The following is a 12,405-nucleotide window of genomic DNA, read 5'->3' on the forward strand; positions in this document are numbered from 1 at the left end:
AGCAATTTTTTTGGCATGATTACTTCATACAACGGTAGGGCCTATACCTTGAGTGTGTCATGACAGTGCTGTATTACCTGAGTGGATTCTGTAGTTCCCACCGGAGCCCTTGCGTCCCTCTGGCATCATGCTCTTCATCCTGTACGCCTCCTCTGGGTGGTTGAAGCGGAAAAAGGCAGACTGGCCAAAACACAGCATACAGCCTGTAAAAGAAAACATGGGAGGTTGAGAAAGCAGCATTTGTAAGGGAGGTGGTTTATTGAACCATGCTTGTGTGATGAGTAACCTTGCCTAAGACCTAAAGACTTGCATTAACTCCCCAAGGCCAGGCTTGTCACATTGATATCTGTCATCTGTATCTGCAGTTCATCAGCTTTAGCTTCAACTGATGTTGCCTCTGTAAAATGAGTGAAACACATCCAATATAAGTCTGGACAGTGTTACTGGAAATATACTTGATATCTTTTCATCAACAGTTATTACAAGTCACTGGGGTTTGGCAGCTTGATAAGGTGGTGAGGGGTTTGATAGACATTGAGTAACAACAGGATATGAAAAGGCAGGCATAGCCTGTAACTCACTTCTATGTAAGCAGAGAACATTGCCTTGTGAGTGAACAGACCATAGATTTAGTTTTATCTCTATGGAAAAGACTCCCTATGCTGGTAGTGCCTATTCTGATCGACTTACAGCCTTGTTTGAAAAATCTAAAACAATCTAATTCAGTCCTGTATGCTACTAAATAAAAGCAATCAGGAGAAAGCGATGATTGCTACTGTACTGTCCAAATATAGTCCCATTATACAGTGAATAGCTGAAAATATATTTTAGATTTAGGTAAATAGGGGGTGGTCTGTTAACTGATATCTGTCATCAGCAACCAGAGAACCTGTGGGTAAAAAGGCTTTCATGGAAAAATTTCAATCAGAGCACCATCACTGTGGGTGCGATCCAGATGCACCCTATTCCCTTTACAGCGCACTACTTTTGACCAGGGCCCATAGGGTAGTAGTGCAGTATATAGGGAATAGGATTTCATTTGGGACGCATGCAGTGTGTACAATGCAGATGCCTTTTTATTCCATGGAAGTGGGGAAGAACAGTTGATTACTTCACAGGTTCTGACAGGACAGCCAGTGATTAGGACACAAACACAGGCACAGCTGAATTACCGTGGTAACTATCACATCAGTGTAGGGAGATGAGATGACGTCAATGCAGCGGGGCAGCAGAGAACGTGTTTTTTTTCTGAGTCGACAGTGAAAACCTGGTGAAAACATTAGCTTTAATCTTTCGACATAAAGTGAAAATTCGACGAAAAGTTACATACCCATTTCTATTTTATATGATGTTTATTTCCACATTTGATAATAAAGTATACAGTGGGGAAAAAAAGTATTTAGTCAGCCACCAATTGTGCAAGTTCTGCCACTTAAAAAGATGAGAGAGGCCTGTAATTTTCATCATAGGTACACGTCAACTATGACAGACAAATTGAGAAGAAAATATCCAGAAAATCACATTGTAGGATTTTTAATGAATTTTATTTGCAAATTATGGTGGAAAATAAGTATTTGGTCACCTACAAACAAGCAAGATTTCTGGCTCTCACAGACCTGTAACTTCTTCTTTAAGAGGCTCCTCTGTCCTCCACTCGTTACCTGTATTAATGGCACCTGTTTGAACTTGATATCAGTATAAAAGACACCTGTCCACAACCTCAAACAGTCACACTCCAAACTCCACTATGGCCAAGACCAAAGAGCTGTCAAAGGACACCAGAAACAAAATTGTAGACCTGCACCAGGCTGGGAAGACTGAATCTGCAATAGGTAAGCAGCTTGGTTTGAAGAAATCAACTGTGGGAGCAATTATTAGGAAATGGAAGACATACAAAACCACTGATAATCTCCCTCGATCTGGGGCTCCACGCAAGATCTCACCCCGTGGGGTCAAAATTATCACAAGAACGGTGAGCAAAAATCCCAGAACCACACGGGGGGACCTAGTGAATGACCTGCAGAGAGCTGGTACCAAAGTAACAAAGCCTACCATCAGTAACACACTACGCCGCCAGGGACTCAAATCCTGCAGTGCCAGACGTGTCCCCCTGCTTAAGCCAGTACATGTCCAGGCCCGTCTGAAGTTTGCTAGAGTGCATTTGGATGATCCAGAAGAGGATTGGGAGAATGTCATATGGTCAGATGAAACCAAAATATAACTTTTTGGTAAAAACTCAACTCGTCGTGTTTGGAGGACAAAGAATGCTGAGTTGCATCCAAAGAACACCATACCTACTGTGAAGCATGGGGGTGGAAACATCATCCTTTGGGGCTGTTTTTCTGCAAAGGGACCAGGACGACTGATCCGTGTAAAGGAAAGAATGAATGGGGCCATGTATCGTGAGATTTTTAGTGAAAACCTCCTTCCATCAGCAAGGGCATTGAAGATGAAACGTGGCTGGGTCTTTCAGCATGACAATGATCCCAAACACACCGCCCGGGCAACGAAGGAGTGGCTTCGTAAGAAGCATTTCAAGGTCCTGGAGTGGCCTAGCCAGTCTCCAGATCTCAACCCCATAGAAAATCTTTGGAGTGAGTTGAAAGTCCGTGTTGCCCAGCGACAGCCCCAAAACATCACTGCTCTAGAGGAGATCTGCATGGAGGAATGGGCCAAAATACCAGCAATAGTGTGTGAAAACCTTGTGAAGACTTACAGAAAACGTTTGACCTGTGTCATTGCCAACAAAGGGTATATAACAAAGTATTGAGAAACTTTTGTTATTGACCAAATACTTATTTCCCACCATAATTTGCAAATAAATTCATTAAAAATCCTACAATGTGATTTCTGGATTTCTTTTCTCTCATTTTGTCTGTCATAGTTGACGTGTACCTATGATGAAAATTACAGGCCTCTCTCATCTTTTTAAGTGGGAGAACTTGCACAATTGGTGGCTGACTAAATACTTTTTTTCCCCACTGTATGAAACGAACATCTCTGGGGAGTCAAGAGGGGAAGCTAACATAAAAACAAGTGTCATAACACAAGGTGATGTGATGGGTAGTACTGAGACGTACTACATTTTATAACAATTTTATTTACGATTTTAGTGGAGAGCGCCACATCAGCAGAATATCTGTCTGTACACGCTCTCTGTTCTTCTTCAGCAGATAGAGATTGTGCGTTTGGCAGGCCTGAGTCACAGCCAAGGAGAACAGAGGCATGGCTTTGACATGCATTAACACATTTGTGACAAAACTCAATCACGCCCAGTGTCAGACCCACCCTTCAAATGACATAGCCTCGGGGCTACAGCCATCACACACCGTAAGCCAACTCAACCTCACAACTCACTGGCTATTCAGAGAGCACACACGCACTGTACAGGCTTGATCCAAAGTAGTAATAGCTTGCATAAAACTATGTTGCACACCATGCCATCATGGTCATATAATAGCAGTAAAACATGCACTATTATGTGTGATTGTAATTACTTGTATGTGGTTGTATCTGACACCACAAATGAAGTTCCCTAGGAAAAAATAAAGTCTTTAAAAGCATGTAGTCTGAGCAGAATGCAGATACGAACTGTGAATGCAGAACTGTATGGGTCACCCACAGCAGTATAATACTGTCAGGCTAACATGGCCTTGTTTACTGTACCCACTACAGCTGTACAACATATACAGGCAGTGGACGAAGAAGCATTATGCATGATTTCTGATGTTAGCAGAAGAAGACTGGTTCTCCTGTTGTTTTCATCACAAGCTGCCCTTGCCGTTCACTGACTGTATGTCTCTGTTCTGCTCTTTATCGTTTCCTGATCCGTAGGACCCCGTGTGCCTCTCTCTCTCTGTCTGGGGCTTCCGGGTGAGGGTTAACTAAAAGTGCCTGCTGCACCAGAAAGTGCACACACACACAGGTCCAGGGCAGAGGGGCAGCGGAGCCTCATCCTGCTGCCTCCACAGCTGAGCAGTGACATGACAGACCATCAGGGATCAGACAGGCAGGATGAGTCAGCAAACCACACAAAGAGCTGCTCGCTCACACCATTTCCAAACTATAGCACTCTGTGTGTGTGTGTGTGTGTTTGTGTGTGTGTGTGTGTGCTCATAAGCCCATAACCAGGAGTGGACAACAGAGTGAGACAACACACTGGACAAGCACAGGCATCAAACTGGGTCTGAGTCAACGACATGACAAGTTTAAGAATTTCCAGTCTCTCTCAACTAACTTTTGAATAGCTACCTAGTGCGAACCTTGAAGTATGGCTCATAAGATTAATGCATTTTTGATCGTTTTTCTTTCCTCAGGGGCAGAGGCAGGAGAGCAAAACCAAACATCCAGCCATGGACTGGTGGTTGATCAATATCAATGCAAGGAAAATATAGTGAAATAACCATATGACTTGTTGTGTGAGACAATACAGTACAGACCAAAATAAAATTGATGACAAAATAATTCCTTCGATACAACAGCTGCATACATGTCTAGTCAGTAGCCACCCATAGTGACAAGACAGGGTCATTCTCTGTGAACCACATAAGTGAACCACATCAATGCCAATTAAGACTCATCAATTCAGCCATTAGAGACCTACTTATATTGATGGATCCCTTGGCATAGGGAAACACTAAACAACAGTATGTGACTATAGATGTACAGAGTGCTGAGATGTGAGGCGTTTATTTAGGTCCTGAAATGGTAGTATAGCTCGGCCATGCATCATGTAAACTGTACCTGGTGACAGTGGCCAGAAATTAATTTTTGGGAAACAGCTAACTTCCTGCATTTTTACACATGGGGCAAAGATACAAATGTGCAGCGTTATAGCTAATCTCATGCTATTCTACACATTTGGCCAAGAGGCTGAAAGAAAATGTTGCTGTTTTAATGCTAATGTCCTACTATTCTACACATTTTGCCATGAGGCTGAGAGAAGATTTAGCATTTTTAAAGCTTATTAAAGCAAAAATATAGGTGTGTTGACTTTTTGCTCAATCTGATTGGGTGGGCCTGGGCCCATTTAGGCCCACCCGTGCCTTTGCCCAGGGAAATTCCCTGACTGGAATCATAAATTAGATCCAGCATGCAGGTCTAATCAGAATACGGGACACGTAGAATAGCACGCTGTGATTCTAGTGCCTTGTTTTCATAATGAACTATCTTTCACAATAACAAATAGTAATTGAGTGATTCAATACCATTAGCAAGGTCCCCGGGCAATCACTGTGCTGGAATTTAATAAATATAGCAGTCATTTGTTGCAGCTATAGCTACTGTACAGAGGAATAGATAAATGGAGAATTTGCTTACAGAAATAAAAAGGGATTGATGGTGGTAACACATTGAGAATGAATAGCATGAATAATTTGTTGTTGGTTTGGTGGTACAACAGACCAACATACTAAGAAGCGTCCACATTTGCAGTTTGCATCTTGTCATCAGACTTACCTGGATGTGAACATTTGTCTGGAGACTGGAGGCTTCCATACTTGACTTACTCTCTTCATTCACAATTTGTCTGTATTAAGAGTAGGGCCCGGAGTATTTCCAGACCATGTGACCTGACCAGGGAAAACTCAGGGCACTAAGTTATGAGCAGCCTACTAAGACCGGAGTATAAATTGTTGATTTGATAAGCAACTGTGTGGATGTTGCTAATATTTTGGCATCACAACATCTTTGGTGAACTAATAATTCTCCCCTTTGTAAAAAACCCTCATGGTGTGAGCTCCTCACTGCAGCACCTTCCTTCACCTCTATGCCCTCTTCATGCTGTCCTACAATGCCTTGGTCTAGGGGTTCCTCCTCAGCTTATCTCTACTGAGACAGAACTGTTGGGCAAATGATAGTCCGCTGTCTTTTAACCAGACCACAATTATACCAAATCAGACTACAGAGATACCTAACCCAACTCACTAGGTGGTCCGTGGAGACCTCCACTAGGGCACTTCCTTAACCTTGTAGGGGTCACATTCTCATTGGACATTCCCTAGTCAATCACCTTTGGTTAATCATAGGAGAGGACAGAGTATAGGTAGCGAGGGCACTAAACCCGTGACAGGGTTGTAGAATAGATCCTTGGGTGATCATGTTCCCCTATAGGGTTCTCCACTCCAGGGTGGACAGGCCATCTGGTATTTCTGGCAAATGCCAGATGGGCTGGTCCATTTTTAGACCAGTCGGCTTGTCTAACAGTTTTTTTGTGCAAAATTATCATTATCTGGCTAAGAATGAGCCGGTGTTAGGGCTTCCAGGAAAAATATGGGCCAGTGTGGAGGCCTCAGGGAAAATAATGGGCCGGTGTGTTAGAAATGCCAGGGACAATTTTTGGTCCCAGTCCGCCACTGCTCCACTCATCGCTCCATATGCTCTCAGCTCTCCCCAGATTTGAAGTGAAGAACCCTTTCACCAGAGACAAGCATCTCAGGGATTCCAATAAGAGCTGGGATTAAGAGCAATATTTCATAACTCTGTTCAGTAGAAGGCTGAGCTTAAAAAACCTCTGATCTCCGTACAGCACCACGAGAGAGAGCGCAACGTTTAATCGAGTTCTTTGCTAAAACAACCTGCCAGTAAAATATGACACGTCGCCATTTTTGTAATATAAATGAATGACGTCATTTGGGAGAGGACATGCTTCAATGGTAAATGAAAAAAACCTTCACAGAATATAATTAATTGGGGCTGTTGGAAGAGAACGGGGGTGGCGGCTGTGCAGCCAAGATCCTCACGGTTAATCAGCGAGATTGATTCTCTCAACGTCGCGAGGCAGAGTTCTCCTTTAACACTCCAATAATGGCAGAACTCATGGGTTCTCATCACAGTGAGTGCACTTTGGGAATGGCTCCAACGTGCATCTTTCATATCTCATATTGGGCTGTCTCTGCAAGTAACCATATTCATGTTATTAAATTACAACAAAAGAGTGAACCATGTAGCCTACTCAAGTAGAAGACTTGATTGAGAGAAGTCAACGGGTGAATTGACATTACTATATTTTCAATATTCTAAACAGAAAATCACAGATGGGGTTGTTTGAGATGAGAGTGGATATGTCTCTATTTCAAGTGCACTTTGACACTACTAGAAGTGGCACCAAAGAGCACAGACCATTATTCCCTGAAAACACTTTGGCATTGGCAGGGATTCAAATCTCCAGGAAATTATAGACCCTGTTCTGCAAGGACAACAGCATCACCTCAAGAGATATTCTTTCATTTAAAAAAATGGTAGACAAAAGAAACCATAGGTGTAGGTTGGGTTGGCATACCTGAGGGGTACTACATTGGTTTATATCACAGTAGTGTAAAATTGAGACCATATTCCCTGGAGTTAAACCCTTGCTCAAACCTTGTCAAGCAACAATATGAAAGCATTTTCATATCATAATTTAAATGTTGTATAGCTAGCCAAAAAGATCTTCATTATTAAGCCATTGGGACCACTGAAAGTGAGCCATTGGGACCACTGAAATAAGATCTATGAAACTGGGCTGAGAGCAAATACTTGGAATTCTGATAACGTGAGGGCATGTATGAAAAATAACGATCAGCTGAAAAGTTTCAGTTGGCTTCAACAAAGAAAGAGTCCCTCTGGCCCTCCATCTGTGAGTAACCTGAACTATTATCTCAGGGAAAATTCCAGTTCAGAGAAACTTTTCATTACTTTAAAATTAAACAATAAATCAACTTCTATAAGTAAGACCAAATGTATTTCCCATTCCTTTACTATTAGCTAACTATCATTTAAGCTCACAGGGTTTGACAATTTCACGTTTTACTGTTTCATCATAAATCACAGAAGACCAGACACTAAACCTAGAGTGTCAGACATCTCTAAAGCAGAGGACACACTGGACAAAGGGATGCCAAAAAGTAAGCAAGACAGTTGCCATGGCATTGTTGTGTTTTACTGCTTAAGGAAAGGCCAGACACTTTCAAGCTCACCAGTTAATCACTCAAAGCTTTAGCCAATGCAGAGGCCATAAAGTGCAGTCACACATACCAAGAGATAGAGAGGAGATTCAGAAGAAAGCAGTGGAAGTCCATCTGAGAAGACCAAGTTCTCATATGACCATTCTATTTTCACCAACATAACTGAGTTGGCATATCCAACATAACTGAGTTGGTATATCAATACATGTCATAAGTATGATGTCAGCCTACTTTCTAAAGAGGGTATAGGTATCCTATACAGCGATACAGAAGAAAGCATGTGAGAGACGCAGACTCGGTCTCAACCTTTAAGTCTTTACTGAAGACTTATCTCTTCAGTAGGTCATATGATTGAGTGTAGTCTGGCCCAGGAGTGTGAAGGTGAACGGAAAGGCTGGAGCAACGAACAGCCCTTGCTGTCTCTGCCGGGCCGGTTCCCCTCTCCACTGGGGTTCTCTGCCTCTAACCCTGTTGCAGGGGCTGAGTCACTGGCCTGCTGGTGCTCTTTCATGCCGTCCCTGGGAGGGGTGCGTCACTTGAGTGGGTTGAGTTACTGACGTGATCTTCCTGTCTGGGTTGGCGCCCCCCCCCCCCTTGGTTTGTGCTGTGGTGGAGACCTCTGTGGGCTATACTCGGCCTTGTCTCAGGATTGTAAGTTGGTGGTTGGGGATATCCCTCTAGTGGTGCGGGGGCTGTGCTTTGGCGGAGTGGGTGGGGTTATATCCTTCCTGTTTGGCCCTGTCCGGGGGTTTCTTCGGATGGGGCCACAGTGTCTCCGGACCGCTCCTGTCTCAGCCTCCAGTATTTATGCTGCAGTAGTTTATGTGTCGGGGGGCTGGGGTTAGTTGGTTATACCTGGAGTACTTCTCCTGTCTTATCCAGTGTCCTGTGTGAATTTAAGTATGCTCTCTCTAATTCTCTCGTTCTCTCTTTCTCTCTGAGAACCTGAGCCCTAGGACCATACGTCAGGACTACCGGGCATGATGACACCCTGCTGCCCCCAGTCCGCCTGGCCTTGCTGCTATTCCAGTTTCAACTGTTCTGCCTGCGGCTACGAAACCCCTACCTGTCCCAGACCTGCTGTTTTCAACTCTAAATGATCGGCTATGAAAAGCCAACTGAGAGACCTGAGCCCTAGGACCATACGTCGGGACTACCGGCCGTGGTGACTCCTTGCTATCCCCAGTCCGCCTGGCCTTGCTGCTATTCCAGTTTAAACTGTTCTGCCTGCGGTTATGGAACCCCTACCTGTCCCAGACCTGCTGTTTTAAACTCTAATGATCGGCTATGAAAAGCCAACTGAGATTTATTCCTGATTATTATTTGACCATGCTTGTCACTTATGAACATTTTTGAACATCTTGGCATGGTTCTGTTATAATCTCCACCCGGCACAGCCAGAAGAGGACTGGCCACCCCTCATAGCCTGGTTCCTCTCTAGGTTTCTTCCTAGGTTTTGCCTTTCTAGGGAGTTTTTCCTAGCCACCGTGCTTCTACACCTGCATTACTAGCTGTTTGGGGTTTTAGGCTGGGTTTCTGTACAGCACTTCGAGATATTAGCTGATGTAAGAAGGGCTATATAAAATAAAATTGATTGATTGATTGATACCCGATGAGAAAGTACATTTTAAGCATGTGACGAATAAAATCAATGATGGTGACAGTTAGTATTTTGGTAAGATACACTGCTGTCAATCCACTTAATTTGGTGCTAAAATAAGTATGACACAGTCAACCACCTACAAATCAAATCAAATCAAATCAAATGTGTCACATGCGCCGAATACAACAGTGAAATGCTTACTTACAAGCCCTTAACCAACAATGCAGTTTTAAGAAAAATAAGTGTTAAGTAAAAAATAGATAACTAAAAAATAAAAATCATTAAAGAGCAGCAGTAAAATAACAGGACCCATGCCAAATCTTTTCAGTCTCCCGAGGGGGAATAGGTGTTGTCATGCCCTCTTCATGACTGTCTTGATGTGTTTGGACCATGATCGTTTGTTGGTGATGTGGACACCAAGGAACTTGAGCTCTCATCCTGCTCCACTACAGCCCCGTCGATGAGAATGGGGGCGTGCTCGGTCCTCTTTTTCCTGTAGTCCACAATGATCTCCTTTGTCTTGATCACGTTGAGGAAGAGGTTGTTATCCTGGCACCACACGGCCAGGTCTCTGACCTCCTCCCTATAGGCTGTCTCATCGTTGTCAGTGATCAGGCCTACCACTGTTGTGTCGTCGGCAAACTTAATGATGGTGTTGGAGTCGTGCCTGGCCATGCAGTCATGGGTGAACAGAGAGTACAGAGCACGCACCCCTGAGGGGCCCCAGTGTTGAGGATCAGCGTGGCAGATGTGTTGTTACCTACCTTTAACATCTGGGGGCGGCCCGTCAGGAAGTCCAGGATCTAGTTGCAGAGGGAGGTGTTTAGTCCCAGGGTCCTTAGCTTGGTGATGAGCTTTGAGGGCACTATTGTGTTGAACGCTGCGCTGTAGTCAATGAATAGCATTCTCACGTAGGTCTTCCTATTGTTCAGGTGGGAAAGGGCAGTGTGGAGTGCAATAGAGATTGCATCATCTGTGGATCTGTTGGGGCAGTATGCAAATTGGAGTGGGTCTAGGGTTTCTGGGATAATGGTGTTGATGTGAGCTATGACCAGCCTTTCAAAGCACTTCATGGCTACAGACTTGAGTGCTACGGTAGTTGGTAGTCATTTAGGCAGGTTACCTTAGTGTTGTTGGACACAGGGACTATGGTGGTCTGCTTGAAACATGTTGGTATTACAGACTCAGTCAGGGACAGGTTGAAAATGTCAGTGAAGACACTTGCCAGTTGGTAAGCGCATGCTCAGAGTACACGTCCTGGTAATCCATCTGGCCCTGCGGCCTTGTGAATGTTAACCTGTTTAAAGGTCTTACTCACATCGGCTACGGATAGCGTGATCACACAGTCGTCCTAAATAGCTGATGCTCTCATTAATGGTTCAGTGTTGCTTGCCTCAAAGCGAGCATAGAAGTAATTTAGCTCGTCTGGTAGGCTCGTGTCACTGGGCAGCTCGCGGCTGTGCTTCCCTTTGTAGTCTGTAATAGTTTGAAAGCCCTGCCACATCCGACGAGCGTCAGAGCCGGTGTAGTATGATTTAATCTTAGTCCTGTATTGACGCTTTGCCTGTTTGATGGTTCGTCGGAGGGCATAGCGGGATTTCCTATAAGCGTCCGGGTTAGAGTCCCGCTCATTGAAAGCGGCAGCTTTACCCTTTAGCTCAGTGCGGATGTTGCCTGTAATCCATGGCTTCTGGTTGGGGTATGTATGTACGGTCACTGTGGTAGATATGAGGTAAAACAGACTTAAATTTCCCTGCATTAAAGTCCCCGGCCACTAGGAGTGCCACCTCTGGATGAGCGTTTTCCTGTTTGCTTATGGCCTTACACAGCTCATTGAGTGTGGTCTTAGTGCCAGCATCGGTTTGTGGTGGTAAATAAACAGCTACGAAAAATATAGATGAAAACTCTCTTGGTAAATAGTGTGGTCTACAGCTTCTCATGAGATACTCTAATGCAGGTGAGCAAAACCTAGAGACTTCGTTAATATTAGATTTCGTGCACCAACTGTTGTTTACAAATATATACAGACCGCCACCCGTTGTCTTACCGGAGGCAGCTGTTCTATCTTGCATATGCAGTGTATATCCTGCCAGCTGTATGTTATCCATGTCGTGGTTCAGCCACGACTCAGTGAAACATAAGATATTACCGTTTTTAATATCCCGTTGGTAGGATATCCGTGATCGTAGTTCGTCTATTTTGTTATCCAATGATTGTACGTTGGCTAATAAGACTGATGGTAGAGGCAGATTACCCACTTGCCGTCGGATCCTTACAAGGCACCCCGACCTACGTCCCCGATATCCCCATCTCTTTCTCATGCGAATGACGGGGATTTGGGCCTTGTCGGGTGTCTCAAGAAAATCCTTCACGTCCGACTCATTAAAGAAAATATTTCCGTACAGTACGAGGTCAGTAATCGCTGTCCTGATATCCAGAAGCTCTTTTCGGTCATAAGAGACGGTGGCAGAAACATTATGTACAAAATAAGTTACAAATAACGCGAAAAAACACACACAATAGCACAATTGGTTAGGAGCCCGTAAAACAGCAGCCATCTCCTCCGCCGCCATTCTTTATATCATGTGGCATTTGACACCATCGATACTGATTTCCGGTTCCCTCTTCATATACTTTCATAATTGAGAAATCTATTCCATAATATGTATCCCAGATACAATATCCTGAAACTATCTGCCATCTCCTGTGAGCGGCATAATGAGGTGTCAGGGGGTCTAGTAACAGATGTGCACTGTCCGCACTCTCTCCCTCACCTCCTTTTGCCAGAACAACATAAGACAATAAATACTCCTGCTGGTCAAGTCAGTGAAACAGATGGCTATGGGCTATTTCTCTATC

At 44.1% G+C, this 12,405-nt stretch overlaps 1 protein-coding gene across 1 annotated transcript in view; it reads right to left on the minus strand.

Moving 5' to 3' along the window:
* Window positions 1–12,405, minus strand: part of LOC311101255 (pleckstrin homology-like domain family B member 1) — a gene marked incomplete at its 5' end in the record, with an annotated part of 105,951 nt that overhangs the window by 56,229 nt on the left and 37,317 nt on the right. The window contains one exon of the mRNA XM_084142375.1: window positions 78–203. Coding sequence (XP_083998501.1) covers window positions 78–203 — 126 coding nt within the window. The remainder of the gene's footprint in view (window positions 1–77; window positions 204–12,405) is intronic.

Source organism: Coregonus lavaretus (genome assembly GCF_964263955.1).
Source record: "Coregonus lavaretus genome assembly, chromosome: 26".
Taxonomy (NCBI): domain Eukaryota; kingdom Metazoa; phylum Chordata; class Actinopteri; order Salmoniformes; family Salmonidae; genus Coregonus; species Coregonus lavaretus.